Source organism: Vanellus vanellus (genome assembly GCF_965231255.1).
Source record: "Vanellus vanellus genome assembly, chromosome: 1".
Classification (NCBI taxonomy): Eukaryota; Metazoa; Chordata; class Aves; order Charadriiformes; family Charadriidae; genus Vanellus; species Vanellus vanellus.
Window position 1 is genome coordinate 122,004,436 of NC_138905.1, and position 19,916 is coordinate 122,024,351.

General features: G+C 41.1%; 1 protein-coding gene across 1 annotated transcript in view; it reads right to left on the bottom strand.

Annotated features, from left to right (window-relative positions):
* Nucleotides 1–19,916, bottom strand: part of DSCAM (DS cell adhesion molecule) — a gene marked incomplete at both ends in the record, with an annotated part of 477,096 nt that overhangs the window by 157,107 nt on the left and 300,073 nt on the right. Inside the window, 3 exons of the mRNA XM_082498944.1 lie at nucleotides 3,888–4,166; nucleotides 16,998–17,273; nucleotides 18,089–18,385. Coding sequence (XP_082355070.1) covers nucleotides 3,888–4,166; nucleotides 16,998–17,273; nucleotides 18,089–18,385 — 852 coding nt within the window. The remainder of the gene's footprint in view (nucleotides 1–3,887; nucleotides 4,167–16,997; nucleotides 17,274–18,088; nucleotides 18,386–19,916) is intronic.

The window sequence follows — 19,916 nt, forward strand, 5'->3', positions numbered from 1 at the left end:
GGTGTCTAGTATTACACTCAGTAAAGGTGTTTCTAATCAATCACCTCTTTTCATTAAGTTTTTAGGCTTTCAGCTCCACTGGAGGCATTTTCACCTCTTCCAATCTGTCTGAAATTGGCCAACAAATTTGTGGAGAGAAGTACTGACAGGTCTATGTCCAGAGCGTGTGTCTCTGTCTCATTTCCAGGTCCTCACCAAGAAACCTGTGGCAGAGAGAACTGAGACTGCCCTAAGATCTTGCCCAGGGTTGCAAGGCTGCTCAAAAGCTTTCTCCTCTCACTTTCTTTTTCTCAGCAGGCACCGTCCATCTTCTATGTGATGCTTGGAGAGGCAGCTGTGTGGAAGCTGGTCATCTTACTCTGGTATTTAAGGCAGGGAAAATCCAACCTTGCTAGCCAGGTATTTTTAGGGCTCCTTATCACCACTTGGTTACTTTTATGGACCACAAAATAACAGGAAGAGCAGTGAAGATTTACTATAAGGTCCCCACAGATTTTAAGAGACCAGTGCTTGTTTTTCTTTTGCCATTTAATACTCCCGGCAAAATGACAGTGCAGCTTAGATATGAAAAATAATATTTGTAGGAATAATATAGGAATTCTATTAAGCAGACTGAAAATTTAACAGAAAAATATGAGCGCTAAAAAATAGCAGACACACGTGATCTGACAGAGAAAATACTGGGGCAAAAATCTCAAGTTGTAAAGCCAAATAATTTATGTGGCTGTATGAATTTTGCAGAAGTTTGTGTACTCACCTGTAGTTAAAATTTAGAAACAAGCAGTTGGCCTGTGTTTCTTCATTTATCTTAGGGGTGGACTGGATTTAGATTCTACTTAGTCTACCCATGTACTGCAAAATGATATGGACTCCTACTTATTTTGGAAACATGATAGCCTTCATTGTTTTTAATTCTGCTTTTAAAATGAGTACAAGGACAGTATAGACAAGGAAAAAGGAACTTTGTGGGGAACAGTCATATTTCCCTTTACTTTCCTCTCCCATTCACTGCCTGCTTTCATATCAAAATGCACATGCTTCACATAAATAAGATATTCCCAGAACACATCCCCTGACATTTAGAAAAAGCCAACATTTAAGTTTAAAGCACACTGCTGAGAAATCATCAGAAAATGCGGATTAGAAACAAGAGGAGTTTAAGCACCATTTCTTCTCCCTTTATTTGGAGAGAAAACGCTTAGTTGATTTAGAAAAATATTATGTTTCAGTTATACGGCACCTATGAACAAAAAGATGAGGAGGGATCAGAAAGCTTGAAAAAGAAACAGATAGAAGGAAATCAAGTCTTTACTTAAATGTGTATAGGTCAGGTTGGATGGAGATGAATCAGCGACCCTCTGATGGCTGTCTGTCTTCTGACCTATGTGGAATGAGACAGCTGAAGCAGTTCAGTATGAGGGAAAGAGGTTAGTCCAGGGTTTTGGTGGAAAATTCAGGTCAAACATATTATGTTTTCCCCTTTCCCTCTGAGTGTGAACTATTATCCCAGATGCATACGCAAAACTGATTAAGACATTACCATTTAAATTGACATAGAGAGAGAAGAGAGCAGTGGAGAAAGGCTTAAAGGAGGCTGTTGCAGAGCACTAGTTGGGCAGAAAGATAAGCAAGAGGGGAAGAATGAAGTAGCCCCCATAACCCTCTAAAAAGTTGCAGGACTAGGACTCCAGAGGCTCCAAGCCTCTGAGTAAAACAGCGTGAGAAGCTACCCTCTGTCATGCGCATGGGTTTATAAAGATGCCCTTCAGGCACACGCACCCAACAGCTGTCATCTCACCGCTGAGACAGAGCCCTCATCAGGAGGTGCAATTAGAGCAGCAACACACAAGGGGAAAATGGAGGTGTTGGTGTCAGCAGCGTGACAGGGGAGTGAGAGCAGGCTCTCCAGAACTCTTCCCCTGGACAAGGAGGGAAAATGAATTCACGTCAAACAAGGCAGCAAGAGGCAGATGTGTCCAGGGAACAGAGGTCAGGCCAGCCAAGGCCGTGCCAGAAGAGGAATTGCCCAGCTACAACAGGAGGCAGGGACCCTGCAGTCCAGGCAAGGCAGGGAGAGCAGGGACACCCTTAGGGGAAGGCAGGGCTTGCCCCGACCGGTGCGGCGCAGAGCAGAAATCCCTAAACCTGGGCTCACTTGAGCTGTCATAGCCTCACGGATCTCAGTGCTGAAAAAAAGATAGACAGCGTTTGCAGAAAGCCAGTTTTCAGTGGTATTACCTACGTCAACTTCTTTTTTTTTTCCCCTGGAGATCATTCCACCATCCCTGTTTTGATGAAATGCCTATAGGAACCCATACAGAGTTGCTAAAGTGATTCATTCCCATCACTTCAAGCACTGAGTATGACTGCAAATTAGTTATGACCTTAGCTGTTATTAGATGCAGCATTTCTGCATAGGGCAGACATAGCCATTGGACTGTCTGTTGTGATGGGAGACTGTCAACTATCCCTTCTGCAGGAAAAGAGAAGGTGAGGAAAGTCTTTTACTGTTAGAATGATGGATAGGGTTAACAGCTAACAGAGCAACTTAGGAAAAGAATAATTAAATGCATATAGTTAATTAAGCCACTTAATTTAAGAATTGCTGGATAGATGGGGAAAGTAATAGACATCGGTACTGAGCAATACAAGATTAAAAGCAGTGATTTTTTTTTTCAAATCATTAAAGTAATATTCATATCAAAACTAGTGAAAAAGCAACAGACCTATTTGCCACTGAATTTTGATAATACCAGCATTAAAAAAATAAGCATACACATTCTATGAGTGGAAAACTAGGGAATAAACCATTAAGCGTAGTCCTAGGACAGTGGAAAGATTTGACTTAAAAGGAAGAGCTGTTCAGAAAATTTTGTTTCAAATGAGTTTTTGAGGGAGAAAAAAAAAGCCTGGAAAAGATGGTAAAAGACCCTGAGTAGTTTTAAGATTTGTCTTGGTAAACTTATGGAAGTGGATATGGATATATATAAGATGCAGTGATTTGCAACAGGCAGAAATAATCAGGGCCGCTTGCAGTAGTACAGTGTGTGCCCTCTTTCTCAGAGGAGTCTAATGGTTTGATAGCAAGAGGGAGATGGTGGAGAGGGAAGAGTAAAAGTGTCTTATTTTTTAAAAATGAAAATTTAAAACACTTTGAAAAACTTTCAAAAAGAAAAGGGAGCAATTTGGTTTTGTTGAAGTTTTGCACGGTAAGTCTGAAAATGGCATAATCTCTAGGGAACTTGGCTAAGGTGTGACTTGAAAAGTAAAAGCTATTGAAGGCAAGTTATCTCTCTAAAAGGTTTTTTTCCACATAAGGTTTCCTTACCAAAACTGTATTCACCTCTATTTTAAAGCAAAGTGTTGTGAAGTCATCATGAGCAAATAAATCATGCTAAATCAACGAAATAAATCACGCTAAATAAACGAAAGTAAGAAAAAGAACAACATGGTAACAGGGGAGAGGCTTCTCCCCATGAAGTCAACATCAGTGCTTTGCTTTTCTACTGACATAATGTTATACGAGAGGCTGATCTAAACCAAAAATGGGGATAATCAGACTAAAACAATAACAGAGAGGAATTTGATACCGTTTCAAAGGCTTGATCCCAATGAATGGGCTTGTGCCTCACAAATTTTCCAGGAAGTCAATCCTGTGGCTCCCCCATCCACCCTTTACACTCCAGTGTTGTTGATTAGTTTCAAGACTTTTAGATAGAAAAATTCATATTAGTTTGTGTGCTTCATTGCTCTGTGTGCTCTCTGTTATGAAGAGAGGGATTACCATATTTTCCTCTTTTTTATACTTCCCATCAAACAGATGTCATTATGAAATACTGATGAATTCTGCTTAATTGGTGCCCTTCAAACTAATTACATCTACTTACCTCTCACGATTAATTGGCTTTGGTGCTCCACAGCTGCTGCATCGTTTCTAGCTATACAGGTATAATTCCCATTGTGCATCAGCGAAAGATTAGAAATCCTTAAGGAGCTGGTGAAGTCGATGTTGTCAATTGTCACCCCGAGGCTGGCTGGGATCGGCCTGCCGTCCTTCTGCCAGGTGATTGTGATGGGCAAATCCCCGGAGACCACCACACAGGGAATGAAGACCCGCTGCCCGATGGAGAACCGCGGGAACTCAAAAGGCTGAATAAAAGGCGGAACTGAAACAAAAGAGGAAAGAGGAGCAATTGCAGTTACAGTCTCGTTTCTGAAAATAACATAATGGAACAGATGTGCAGCACTGAATATGTAAAATCAACACTTTTGACAGCCGCAGAGCATTGTTTAGCTAAAAAAAAAATCACATCTTTTGCAAACACCTTTTTTGTTTTTTTTTTTTGTTTTTTTTTGTCTTGACTACCCAAGGCACAAGCAGAGATCAGAAGCAGTGAAATCCCTGGCTTCTAGAGACACCAGGCACCACCAGCAGATTGCTGCAAGATTATTGAGCACCTCTTCAAGAAATCGCACTGCCATCTCAGGGCTCACCAGGACTTTCAGCAGCGGGATTGCCTGGACAGTCAAGGAAGGCCACTGCAGCTTTCAAGGTCTGGTGCGAGGGCCTTGCTTAGGGTGATGGAATAAACTTGGATGAGGCTCCAGCTTTGCCTCTGGGATGTGACGAAAGGGAGAGTAAGCTTCTCTAACTGCTCTTGGGGCTTATTTCTTAGTGTTTCAAGTCACAATTCTCAATAAGATTGGGTGGGGGTATGAAGTGAAAGACACGTACGGTTCTTGTAGGGCAGCAAATTAAGTTAAAACTGTTTTCTAAACCAAGGGCCAGTACAAGGCATAAACTCTCAAGCTGGCATTTAATTCCTGCTAAACATATTTTGCTTGGAAAGCCTTTTTTTCTTTCTTTTTTTTTCTTTTTTTTTTTTTTTTAACTTACAATTCCGTGGCTGAGCCAAAAAACATGAAAGGACTGCTCTTATTTTCTGTCATAGGGAAGAAAACTACTTCTTAGAAAACACTTTGTTTTCCAGTATTTTTAATAAAACCAAAGGAATCAGTGGATTACATTTTATAACCAAAGCAAGAACTATGGGCGTGCCTCACTTTCCCCCGGTGGTAGTTGGAACATTTACTAACAATTTGGTAAATTAAGAATCAAATACCTACCCAGACAAAGGAACTGAAATCTTCTCTCCTTCTCAGGGGAGCAGTCTAACAGCCATTGATCTAAGGTTTCTATCAATCACTCTTGAAAAGACTATAAAACCAACTTTGCAAGCAGTACTCAAATATTCATTTGTCAAAAGAGAAGGTTCCTAGAGGTTACGTACCTTAGATATAGGAGTCCATTTTCCTATTCTTTCCTGAGAGGTTACTTATATATACTCTGTAGTACATTTGAACATCTTTAACGGGAAAGATTGAAGGACACCCACAGCAGAATATTTATACTGCTGTATATTAGCTACCTTCAGAAGAAAATGGAGTTGGTGGCTTTATCTAATTGTATTTCTTTTGTCCTTTCTCCCTTTAGCAAATCTAAGGCTGTGTTTTCCCCAGAACTGAAGCAGAAAAGAAGCACAAAAACTCTTCAAAGTGGTTGCAATATATGCCAGCCCATTGACTTCTCCAGCAGCATTTTGCCAGCGTCCTATGTTTGGGAGGCAGGGGTAGGTATTTGTGACTATGGTAGTTCAATGATTTCTTTGAATCATTGCACATGTTGGCTGCTCTTCCATCAGGGGTACGAAAGTTTATCATTAAGGAAGCAATACCAAACCTCCCAAAGGGCAAAGGCACGGTTCAAAGGCACGTCCAAATGCTCGCGTACGTGCGCATCACAGTGCAAAACTCAGATACTAACTTCACTCTTTCTGTCATAACTGTGATGCCATTTGATGAGGAAAAGTTATGACCGCGCGCAGCTGCCACAGAGAGGTGACATCAGGCGCAGGGTACCACTGCTCATCCTTACAGGCTGTCCCTGACTTCTTCTGAGGGCGGCTCGCTGTCTGGGGTTGGGAGAAGTGCCGTTGCAATAAATTTTCCGCACACGCTGTAATGCCTTTTCCTGACTGCCGCCTCTCAAATCGCTAAAACCTGTCCTGTTGGATTTTTATGAAAATATGGTAGATGAGGCATACAGAAAAAAGAAACTTGGTATAAATTACTGTGGCTTTTTTTGAACTTTGAGCACTGGAAATTGTTTTTTCACTTGAGGACCTAGTGTCACAAAGTGAGGCAAAATGTCTGCCTGCCTTTTCCAATTACCTTAGCGCAGCTAACACATCCGTGAGATATTTCGGATTCTTTGCACATCAGCAGAAAAAGGCCAAATTTCTCTCAACATTTATTGACCAGCAGTTTATAATACAAGTGGGAATGAGAAATTTTTAGAATGAGACTGTCAAAAGGTTTTAACATAACCTTTCCCCCTGATGAGCACAAATATCTGCTAAATGCCAAGTGCCCCTCTCCGCTGCTGCTTACTGTGTTGGTTAGCACATTTCTGCCCAAATCTTTCTCTTAGTCTCGTGCATCATTACTAAAAGATATGCTAAAATTCACAACAGGGGGGCAAATTGCTTCTGTATTTTCTGCTGAGTGTGTAACAAATTTGAACCAATCTTTCACGAATGAAACGATATCAAAAGTCAGATAACATATTGCTAAAGGATTATTATGTGCATCCTCACTCTCCATCTCCCTGATGAAGAAAACAGGGAGCAAGATCATTAGGTCACGTTGAAGTATTTTTCAGAAAATATTGATTTGCAAGGCTGCATTTACCAACTCTAAAATTTAAGTCGCAGCCTGCGGAGCATTTCAGAAATTGGCTAAAATATTTATAGACAGCACATTTTCCCTCTACTCAGGTCTTTAAGTTACGGAGGAAACGAACATTTATTTCTGCTTCATAAAATATAATGTATATTCAACCTGCAGCAACTTGCAGTCCTGACAAGGAGCTTATTTTAAAAACCAGTGTGTAATTTAAAATCACTGCTTAAAAAAAATAAATATTGTAGTGGTAACTTTGAAGTACTGAAGAATGTTTTTCAGCAACCAGTTTGGGCTGATAAAGGCAGTTCCTGGTGACCTAACATAGGAGATAAGTTGTATTCCTAATAGTTTGAAGAGGGGAACAATCACAAAAAAATCACTTATTAAAAACATAGACTAAACCACACCTGAAATCGGGCAAATAATTTCTGAAATAAAAGGTTGCACTCTATATCTGTATCTATCTCTGAAGTAAAAATTTAACATATATCCCTGACAGAAGGAAATATCAAACTTGATCAACCAGCATGTGGGTTGTTGCTGTATAATTTCCAAACAGCACCAGGGAGGAATGTATACTGCTTTAACTCTGAGAGAGAATAGCTACAGTCGGACAGATATATTTAAAATGTGTTTAAAATACTTCAAGGTGTGTTGAAGTATTTTCCTTCCCTATACATAGCTTTAGTTTGACCATACTTCAGAGCTTGTATTTGATTTTTTTGTTAAATTATGTTATTTTATATATGAGATGCTACATGTTAACTATAGAGAGAGAGGGCTGTGTGTGTATGTGTGCTTGTGTACATGGAAGGGATGTTTCTTCCTCTAGCTGCAACGGGCAAGAGCGAAAAATCTCTGCTTCATGCAATGAAGCGCAATGTCTTGGGAATGCTTTATTGATGAGTGCTTGAATTAAGTGTCTATTTAAGAAGAGGAGCATGGGCCAGCCTCATTAGTGCTAATGTAGGAAGATTTAAATTATGGCTTTTTGCCCCAGCAAGGTCATCTGTACCTCTGGGAGATTACTGTAAAGGAGGACAAGTAGGGCTTCCACGCTGCTGTCCATTAGCAGAGGAACATCCTTAATTTCTTGCCCTCCATTCCATGGGAGTTATTTTGGTAGAAACTGCTGAGGTGATTCACTAAAACCAAGTACCCTGCAGATAGCCTGTCTTCTGCAGCAGCCTTGTGAACACGGTGTTCCTCTCCTGTGGCTCTGCATAGTAAAATGGAAGTCGTCCTCTGCTTTATCATTAGAAACAGTTCCCTAGTGGATTTTCTTGCAACAACACTGTTGCAGGAGCAGTGCCCACAATATAAAATACCTTTGGCAATGAATAATCACAGCATACGTCCATTGACTGATGCAAAGTAATAACCACCAAACTAACGTAGCCTCTTAAGGCAGCCGTGTGATCCTAGATCTCACATGCTGGGAGTGAAAAAGCCCAAACTGTCTTGTCTCTGCACAAAGCCTAGCCGTGCTCTAGTCATTTATAAGTTTTCTCAGCCATCGATTGGTTCTCCTAAACAGCTCCATCCCTTGTCGGTTATGGTGTGAGCATTTGCACACAGTCGCTGAAGCACTGGATTTTTCTGCTGCTTTCTCTGCTGTATGTATCGAGCCTTACCAGTAGGGCATGTCATTTATCGAACTATCTGTTAATGGCATTTACTGAGCCGAGCCTCATACCCTGCTCCCTCCTTGTGTGCTAACGTATCCTGTCTTCAAAAGAGGAAATACCGTTATGTTCTTTGTGCCTTTTTAAGTGTATGCATTGAAAAAGAAAAGACCCAAACTAATCCCTGTAATGCCTCTGCTGCTGCACAACATTTCCCCCTACTTGTAGGTTCATTAGTTACCAAAATTAACTCTGTATTCAAACACGTTCAAAACAAGCTGTGGTGTTTTATCAGGAACTGTGGCTGAGTGTGGCAGTGAAAATGCTGCGGTGCGCATTTCTCAGGGGAGCTTGCGAGAGAGACTTCGCCCTTCACCTTAGCCCCCGCTCCCCTTTCCCGCAATCCAACGCTGGCAGCTCAAAGGCTCCCTGATGCTGTTCTGGAAGCTCCTCCAAAATAAGAGAGGATGTAAAATGTTGCGGAGAAACCAAGAGCGCTTTTATGTCATGTCTCATCCATCTATCGAATCCCCTCCTTTCAGCCTCCATTGTGAGGGGAAAAGTGCATGCCCTTATCATACGCAGCACCCTGCGAACCTGTGATGGTGGGAAGCTCGGTTGCCTGCCCAAGGGGATGCATTTGCTATTTACTTTTTAAAAGAGAAAACCTTCTTGATCTGAAGATAAGATAGCAGCTGCAAGAGTATATTAACACAAGAAGCAGTTACCTTCATTGCCACCTGATAAAAAGCCTCACTTGTAGGCTGCGTATCCAGAAGCACTTACCAGTTATTTTTACTATGCTTTTGGAACCCGGTCCAGAGCTATTGCCCTTGTTTAACCCCTACCTGATTTAAAGTCCTCTTTCTCCTCAGGTAACGCTGTGAAAAGTTGAAACCAACTAAATCACTAGAACCAAAACTACCAGATTCAGATGAGAGAGGACTTTAACAGAATGATCTCGGACTCTGAAAATCATTCCTATGAGTAGTTTGGTTTCACCCTAGCTTCCCTTTCACCTTTATCCCAGGACTTTACATTAGCAACTGATTTTATACCGCCCTTCTGTTTCCACAGGGTTGATATCGCGTCCACAGGGTTGATATCGCGCCTTTTTTTTTTTTTTTTTTGCATGCTATGTATTATACACACTGATTAGAAATTAGGCCAGAGTAATCCAGACCTGCACTATCATGTGCACTCACAGTCTCACTTTCTATATGTACTTTCCATATGTACTTACACGCACACTGCTAATAGCTCACACTAACTTGATGTGGTAAAGCGCTTAAAAATTTAAAGGCAGTTTTAACAGATTTTTAAGAAAGCATTTCAAATATAATTGACAAAATACATACAAAAAGGAGCAAGAACATGCTGCCTTCTAAAACCAAAGTAAAGCTGCATTGTAAGAGACAGAAGAGGGACAGCTTTTTAAACCCAAACATAATATACAGATACTCTTGAACTCCTTAGCTGAGGTTCTTATTCAAGTATTAAGGCTCATTTCATATTGTTCACAGAATTCATAAATAGACATATCCACACACCAACTTAAATTGTGTTTGAAAGATGTAAGACTGTGCACAAAACCAGTGAGTTTTATTTTAGATTTAAGTGAAAAGTTTTATATTTGTACATACTAATTCCTCATCATGAAGACTAGGATAGTAATGAAACAACTTTAACATATATTTTTGGGTGACCGTTTTCTGCAGCGCCAGAGGTGAAGTCATTAGGAGTATAGTATATTAGAAGTGTACTGCTATAGAATAAGACACTTAACTGCAGCATCCACATGACACTTGTGAGCTTTTAAAGAATGTAAAAGTCAGCTATTTTAATGCAAGGCTAGCCTTAAGTTGTTGTATGTTGAATGGCAAAAAAATTTACACAGACCTGTCAAGTCCCACTTATTGAATACCAGGCTGTTTTAGTCTTTCCTTCAGGCACTTCTGTAGGTAAGGTGTTGGGGTTCTCACGTGGGAGATATCACTATCAAAGTGCACGTTCCCTTAAATCAGACTGCAGCCACTGCTTGCTCCCTGTAGCAAGTCCCCATGCCTGTTATGTGACCTGAGAACGACTGTTACTTAGATTTTTACAGGATCTTTTGCACGACTGGATATTTTCATCCATTCTCACCACATGGCCCTTGCATGGTTCTTGCACATGACAAATCCAGTCACTTTGAGAGATCTGAGTAGTTTTTCCTGAAGAAGTTGCAACAAGCTTGGAAGGATCCAAAAAGAGGTTGCATGGGAGAGTGAAAGAAAGGCAGAAAGTGATATAAAGAAAGGAATATCTGAAGGATGTCAAGCCCAGAAGTTTTTCTCTGACTCAAATTATTGGCGAGGTTTAGCCAGTAGGACAGACAAGAAGTTATGTCTTAGCTGTGTGCATGAAGCTGGTTCACATCCATGTCACAGACTGAAGCATAAACAAATTAGCAGATTGTTTGATGACAGCATACACCATGGTCCCAAGAACCCTTGAAAGATTGCCCATGATAATTTTTTCCTTTTGTGCCTGCATATTTTTCACTATCTAAACTATATTAGAAAAAGCTATATACTTCCCAGGAAAGATAAGAAGAATCTATTCAAATAGTTGCAACATGAAGTTATTTAGAAATATCTGTTTGGTTTGCTTGCTTTCTAAAAAGAAACAGGCTGGTACAATTCTCTTACGCAGTTCACAACAGGTGAAGTACTATCACTTTGGCATAAGGCAATGAGAAGCCTTCTAAATCAATGAGATATATAAGCTCTACAAGATCAGAAACAGTCCTTTTGAACACTGCACTTTTTATTTTAATGATGCTGCACCCTTCCCTCTCATGGGCTTCTTTTTCAATTAATTTCTGTCAGAGAAGTGTGAATAGCAGCATGCTGTTTACATGAGAAGTATGTCCCATGAGACTGATGAAAAGAAAATCATCACTTACTACTGATGGCTTTTACTGTAGCTGAGAAAACTATTACTATAAATTACATAATAAAAAAATGGAGATAATGACTCACTCCTGTTTTTAAAATGCTTCGAGATCTAATAAATGCTGTAGAGGAGATGCTGCTATTATTATTTTACCATCTTGCCACTTGAAGGGTTGTTTTTCAACGGAAATATGAAATTTACAGATGGAGTGGGTAATACAACCTCTTTCTTTGTTTGCCAACACTTCTCATTATAGGACTATTTTCGTTTGCTTGCGGTTTGACTTTTGTTTGGATAGTATTTTTCCAGGCCAGGTGTCTGCCTCAGGCTCAGTCATTTTAGCTGGAAAGTTTCAGCTACAACTGTCTGGCCATTTCCAAGAATAAGGCGGGAAGGTGGAAAAACAGGGATGCAGAATACATAGATCCTACCATAAAAGTTAAAAAAAAAAAAAAAGACATTGTGAGAATCTGAGAACTCCCACCTGCTCCATGGTCAACAGCATGGACTTCAATTTCAGCAAGTGATAGCATTAGCATCAGATATTCTTGCTGTCCCAATGAAAAGTCATCACAAGAGTACTGAAATTTTGCAGTCTGAGCAAAAATAAGTAAATAAATAGACAAAACCCCCAGAGTTATCACATTCTGAGAAGACATTTTCCAGTGACTAACAGCTAAGAGATCCCAGGGTTCGAGCAACACTGAACACATCCTAACACTGCCTTCAGTGTCTGAGTCACTTCCAGCCACGTAGGGCAGGTGCAGTCTGGTGAGATGTCAGAAATCAAAGTAGACAGATTTATCTCTCCAGTGATCATACAGCTGCCTGTGCTGGGCCCAGGAAGCATGAAAAAAGTTATTTCAATGCAGAGAGAAAGAAAGGAGATGTAGGGGCCAAGGGACCAGATTAGGGAACCAGCCTGTATTCCTGGGCATGCAGATAGCAGGAGCAAGCAATGGAGCAGAAGCTCAAAGTTGTGTCCAGGATAACAAAAATGAATCACAGAATTGGATTTAGGGGCAGTGGTGGGAAGTTGGAAGCCAGGAGTAGGCTTATGGTGGGATTAGAGATGTGATGGGGTTTGGTAAAGTGCAGTTGGGAAACTGGCTGGGGATGCCAGGCTGGGACAAGGAAGCAGTGGGGTGAGGTACAGCACTGACAGTGAACGAAGACCCACATGAAGGGGAGACAGACTAAAACCCAGCAGAGATGGAGAAAGTGAAGGCTGGCAGAAAGGGAGGACTGTAACTGGAGGCTGGGAAGAAGGTTGGGAGCTCTGAAGGGGAAGACTAGTTTTGAATTATGAGAACAAGATGCCGAGCAAATGAGGACTGAGATGGGAAAGACAGGGAGGACAGGCTGGTTTTGGAACCCAAAGCAGAAGAGCCAGGACTTGGGCAAGGATGAACTGGAGAAGACTGAGGACAGGTCATACTTAGAAGAAATGAACACAAAACTCTACATCTTCTACAGAATATTCTTATCCTTAGGATGTCTGTCTTTAACAGTCCTCTGCCATCAGCAGATGTATATGAACCCCACTGGCAAACCACCAGAGCTGGGCCAAATGCAGAGTAAGAAACTAGTGCTGCTAAGAATAATTCTGGTTTTGGCAAGGACCTGTGCAGTATCCTTAGCAAGGCTAATCTCGATGATTACTTCTGAGGATGTCAGTAACTACTGTTTCCCCTTTGCAGGAGGGGGAGGAAAAGGCGTCCAGTTTACTTCACAAAAAAGCTAAAAAGAAAATTGCATTGAACACAGGCCAAAGCAAAACATGTTGAAAGGGTATTATTACAGTTGGAAAGGCAAACGGTCAACAGGTATAAAATACCAGACATTAAGAATGTAAGTACAGTCGTAGTTTTTCCCCCCTTAGGTATGCATTACATGGTGGGTAGTTTTCATGGCTTTTTGTCAGAACTCAGAACTGGCCAATTCATTTGTCTAAATATAAAAAAATAATGCTAAGATGGCTTGATTTCCAAAAAGCTCTGTTAGAGCTCAGGCACAGTTCCAACGGAGCTATGTCTGCCAAGCAGAAACCTGCATGCTTTTTTGCCAGCTTACCCACTCAGCTCAGCAGCCAGCTTATGGGACTGCTAGCTTCCAAGATCCAGATTTTGGGACAGAGACAAGGGACAGGCAAGGGGTGGGTGGGGGGGCATACCCCATCTCTGTGGGACACTGTTATTTGGAGCCTGCAGACCTCTGGAGTAGATGGCTATGCACACAAGGGCACCACTTATTCCTAAAAAAATGGGACAACTTGATTTCACGTGGTGTCTAATTGATTCTTCTGATCAGCTATGCAAAGAAGTAGCTGGCCTGAGGTCGAATAGCACATAAGTGCCCAGCTTCCAATCTTTTGGCTTCCTTACAGCCTGCCAGGTGGGAGACTGCACAGCAAGACTCTACAAGCCCCACTTGGATTGTCTGTTAGCCAGGATTTCATTTTGAAGTTATTGTCAAGAAACTTGCTGTTCTCCTATCTGAGATCTTACAGTGATTTCTGAAGAATGTCCTCAAGATTTTGGTTTCATTTGGATGTTTGTAAATCTCAAAATACTCTACAGAATGGGCAGCACTCCTGTATTTGATTACATGCTCATGCTGTTGCATATCTTTATTTGGATGCTGCTTTTCACAAGTCCTGACTCAAGACAGAATGAGGATGCTTCATGCACTGGAGAGTTTGGGAAGTGGGCAGTCAACGTGGCAGAGGACTGCAGACAAAAAGGCCAGTTGCATGCATAATGCAGATAAATGCTGCCCTGTAGAGCCAAATTATGCATTCACCTTTACCACAGATCTCTCAGATAATGCTAATTAAATGACTTAAATCTGTCTTTCCCAGGGCGTTGCTAAGCTGGGTGACAAAGGAAAAAGAACTCTCAGAAGCAACTTCATTTCAATGGCAGCAGAGCCTTGAACATACAAAGGCTATGTAACAGCAGCTAAACTGGAAATATCAAGCTGTAGGCTTCTGAAATTGAACATACAAAAATTTGTCGATACTTTTACGTTCAGTCTGTGCCTCAGGTGCCATTTGTCAAAGTGCTCCTGATCACCCAGGTGGGTTTTGAAAAAGAATGCATTGTTTTTGAAACACTTGGATACCACAGAGCTTATCATCTCGGAAAAACTCATAATGAAATTGATAATTATGTCTTCAGAACAGAACATGGAGGGAACAAAGTACTGAGTAACAGTTCATCAAGTATCATCTATCCTGAATCACTCTTCAGGTGACTGGTTTGAAGTCATCCAGGAAGCCTGTAGCAGAAATGAGAACAAACCAAAGGGCCCATGATGTTGAAGACGTGCAATAATTCTCCCTCTCTTTCTCTGGAGAAGAAATAAGCATCCTGATGGTATGAGAAGCTGCAGTATAAATAAAGATATTTGGGCACTGATATTAACTCCCCTTATAATGTCATATTTCAGAGTACTTTTAACCTCCAGTATGCAAGCTAGGCCATATTTTGTATTTCTTGGAATCAAATATAAGTGCCTGAAAACTCATCACATTAACTTTGGAATCTATGAAGTGAAAAGGCAGCACAAATGTTAATAATATTTTAAAGCAACAGGCCACTTTTGACTGTCCACTAATATGTGAGCTAAAGTTACTATGTAGTAACAGAAGAATACATAACCATCTAAAAAAACACTGTGGCAATGCTGACCTCCAGCTACAACAGCACAACTTTGAGAATTGTTCAGGTCTGACATGCAAAGCTCACCTTTGACATTTTGGGGTTAGCATACAAGGACAGGCCATTAACCTTTTTTTTAAAATAGCAGTGTCTCGTCAAGGATGGGGCACTTTGCAGCCAACTTTGACAACTGCAGAGCAATAGATATGAGCGATACTGTCATGTTTGCTTTGCACATGCCATGGATTGCTTTTCATTCTGCAACTTGCGCTGCTCCAATGCATCTGCCTTACGGATCATGTGTAGGATGAGGCTGTAGCACAGGTGCAGCGGGCAGCTCAGCCCACTGGCACTCTTCAAACATGCCACATGTTTATGCAAGGTATTCAGAGTATATTCAGTCACTGTGTGAGATTTCTGACCAGCCAATGGACCTGGCAGCTGAATATCCAGAAATACGGTAGAATACCTTTAAGGAAGTCAAATCATTGACAAAATCTACAGTTCAATCAAAATTGATAGAGCTGGCAATCTGCTTCCTGGGGGAGAAATTGTCAAGTTTGAAATCGTAACCTAATGGAAGAAAAAACAGTATTGCACCTGAGGTGCCAGCTAGCATTCTCAGGAACTAGTAATGTTTTGATTTAAATGCTCGAGCTGTAAGGATAGACTGCTGGATTTATTTATTTTTTTTTTTGTCTCGCTACATTCATTTTGGTAGTCAATTGAGAATAGTATCATTTAAGAGGCAGCATTCCCCATCGGATTTACCATGGTGAACCGTTAATGCGGTAGCAACACAATTACTAATTTGGCATTCAGTTCCTAAACTCCATCAACAGATCTGCAATATTATTGTAATGTCAAGCAAGGTACCACGTACACGAAAAGAAACGGTGACATTAGCTTTTTATGCCACAGCATGTGACCAGTACCTCTGATGGTCTCAGGTGTGCAAGATGTCATGCCTTTCAGAGTCCCAGTCGCTAGTGGCTTAAAGCTAATCCCCTAACCTCTTGAAATAATTAGCAATTACATCACTCCAGACTGGAAAGAAGAAAGGGCTAGACAAACAGAACAGAAAGAAGTTAAAATATCAGATGTCTGTAACAAAGTCATTTTACCTTAGTGTTCTCCTCTGTATCTTATTTGACAACGGATAAAGAAACCAACCTTCCTTCCTTTCACCCCCTAAAAAAGCCCAGGAAAAGTTTCTAAGAACTTCAGGAACAGTGAAATTATACCTCAATTCTTCCTGCAGGTTCACATGAAGTGCACTATTTAGTGGCCCCATTGCTTAAAACTAGGTGCTACTGCAATCAGGTTTTCTGTCTTTTGTGTCCTTGTGAATAGGCCTGAACATTGCAAATATCAGAATAGCCGGAACACAATGCTAAAAAAATTCCTATTGTCATCAGTTGCTGAAGTCTTTCAGGGCCATCTGAACGGCCTTGTTTAGGACTATTTGAATAGATTTTAAGCATCCTATTAGACTTTCAAGTCACTTTTATCTACAGTGCCACCTTTCTAAGCATCAAGAACACTCAGAAGAGCACACTTAATAGGAGGAAGGCAAGGTTAATGCTTTTAGTTCCTGTCTCTGCTTATTGGCAGAAACACATACATTAAAATCCTCCTCTTATTTTTTAAAAGCTGAAAAGTCACTGGTGAATGAAAATGAACTTTGTCATCCCGCAGAGAAAGAGTCAGCAGTGCAACTTAGGTGACAAAACATTTGTCTACTGAATTATTTGTTGTGGTGAAAACTGCTCATGGAACGCTTGCTTCTGCGAGGCCTCCACTTAGAAAGCAATGCTTTGCTAGTTGAATGAGGGCGGTTAAAAGTCAAGAGAGAACAAGACACAGTGACTGACTAGCATCTATGTCATCATTAAAAATAAACACAAATCTGGATTAACCTTCTTAAGTGCTCATTATCTAACTGCCAGGACAATCCTATGCGTGCAATTTGCGTCCCTATAAACAACACAGCCATTATCTTGGCTCTAGTTTGCCGAGTTGACCTCACCTTTTACTGTCACATGCACGCTCTGGCTGGTGGAAAGCTGGGGTTGAACGAGGACATTGCACGTGTATTCGCCCTCATCCACTTCCTTCTGCACATCTGAAAGCTTCAGTGTCCCGTTGTTCTCAAACGCCACTTGGCGATGGTTGAACGGTAGCAGGTTAGAGTTCTTGTACCACTTGATGGAGTAATATGGGTAGCCGATCACACGGCAGTGGATGTAGGTGTCCCGTCCAGCTATTGCTGTGATGTTCTTCATTGGCCGAATGCTTGCTGGCCCTACAAAGGTAAAAAGAAACTCTTGAAAACAATTTAAAGGCACGTTTGCTTGAGGAAACATGCGCATAACTTTTCTGAATATACAAACGTTAACAATGTTTACAGATGTGGCTTGCACAACACCTCTTAGCATTTGACAGTTTTTGCTTTTAAAAGCTACTTAAGCAGCTTCCCTAATCTTTATATGCTCTAGTTTTTCCTCACCCTGCAGCATACATACTAATTATGTGGCGGTATATGTTTGCATTATCCAACACTTGCCTGATAAAATCTTTGCTGCATTACAAATTAAAAGGCTGAGGATGATTTAATTAATGTGAAATACTAAAACTGATACAAAGCTAGATTCCCGTTACACATGAGAACACTAACAAAGTTAGCCTTTTTTTTGACGTATATGAAGTATAATACCGTGAAGATGGGTATTATGCCATGTAGAGCTAGAAATGCAAGCTAAATTACTGTATACATGAGAAATTACAATGAATGTTGGACAAGTAAAGGAGGAAAGGAAAAGCAAAAACCCCATGCACAGCAGGACTACAGTAAAGAAACTGTGAACTAGTAGAGATGAGTATAGGAAAAATAAAACTATAGAACGCAAGCCAAAGGGTTCTTCCAACATTTAACCATACCATACACTTTCTAGATGGGGCTGGAGAGGCAGGGTGGGAAAAGAGAGCGGGGAAGAAAAGGAGAGGAAAAAGAGTAAGTTGGTTTTGGCATTCCAAGACTCATTTCGTCACATGCAACAATCTTCTTCTCCACTACAATGAGTTATGTGTGTTTTTTTGAGGAGCTGATTTGACAAGCACCTCTTACGTTTATTCGAGCCTGGTACAGGACGACTCCAGCAGAGTTGTTGGCAGTACAGCGATAAACTCCACCATCTCGGACCTGAGTGTTAGAGATATTCAGGTAACTGACCACGTTGCCTTCAGAGGTGATAATCTGGCTGATACGATGACTGCCGTCCTTCACAATGGGATCTTCATCCAGCGTCCAAGTGATAGTAGGCAGAGGAGTCCCCTTCACGTTGCACATAAGGGACACTGGCTCTCCCGGACTCACCACTTTCTCACTGAAGGCAGAAATGATTTTGGGAGTACCATCTGCCAAGGGAAAGAAGAGCAGGAGAACAGTACTTACACGGTGTAAAGATTGTTCCCTCTATCCTGGGGCCTAGTACATGAGCCAATATCTTTTTTAGAAGCGATGCAAACAATTGTGTTCCAGGATGTAACCCTAATTATTGAGAGAGGGAAACAAATTTTGGTAGTAAAGTACTTCAATGATCCTTTGCTTTGCTTTGCAGGTTTCTTTTGCATCTTCTTAGAAACCTGGTACTAACTCCTCTGAAGGAAAAGCACTTGAAGAGATGGACTGGGGCTCTGCACAGCTATGTAAACTGCCAGGTTCTTGCGGAAAAGTGTTAAAGCCATACACAGTTCATCACAACAGACATACAGCAAAACCTCAACACATTTGGAATTTTTCTTCTCCTGGTAGATTCCAGCTCCTTGGAAAGCTAAAGATGAATCCTGCTGGCAAGAGACAGACAGAGCTTGCATAGGCTAATTTCACACAGCTGTGCCAATGCAGTTTAGTCCTGACCCACAATACCCCATTTAGAAAAGTACCAAATTAATCTTTTCTGAATACAGATTGCCAGTAATAGCAGTGATGCCAATTTCTTTCTGTGGTCATTTCGTGCTACAGATAAATATTCCTCTGAAATGAGAACATTCAAATGCTTTCTCTTCTGATCCCTGTCACAATTTACTCGGCCTCTACCAGGCAAATGAATAAAGAGAACGCGTGGAGACAGAAACTTCAAGATTGTAAGGAGGGAGCAAGAGTAAATAACCACCTCTCCAGAGAGTTCAGCGGGGTAACATTTAGGAGTGCTGACACTCTGCTATTACTTAGGAACTTCTTTCTGAGATCATGCAATGCATGTTTGTTTTCCTTTGAAAATCATACTTTCAAAGCTGCATCTAGAAGGAATTTCAGTGTAACTGGGATCAAAAGGCCACACACCAGGAGCAGTATGCAGAACACAGGAAGCGATCCAGTCCAAAGTTTGGACAAGGACAACAGTGCTGCAGACTACTGTCTGGTTTTAAAAAGCTAAGTGGCAAATAAGCTAACTTCAGTGTTCCTACAGTATTAGTGCCTGCAAGAAACAGAAGGAAAAGGAGCCTCATTACATAGAGGGAGACAAAAGACACTTAAAACCGCACCTAGTACTCAAAGCCCTTTCAGGACAACTCCTTTCAGTTTTGCACGGGACAGAGGATGTCAGGACAGGACTGACAAGTCCCATGCTCTGTGTGATTCACTGTTTCTGCACATTATGTACTGTCTCTTCATGTACATTCTGCTATGTAACACATGTATGTTCGGGAGGCTCGAACCGTGATGGCTCCCCTGGAAATCACAATTCTCACATTGCAATTTCAGTGCAACATCACCCAGGAAACTGAGGGAACTGGCATAAGGTGTGCAAAAGTCCCCACAAAACATGTTGAATCATAGCAGAATTAAAAACAGGGCTGCAAAATTGCCTTCCTTGACACACAGTAAAAAATGTAAGGCATTGCCACTCTTAGGCTGCTGAAAGACCTTAGCATCCCTGGAGGA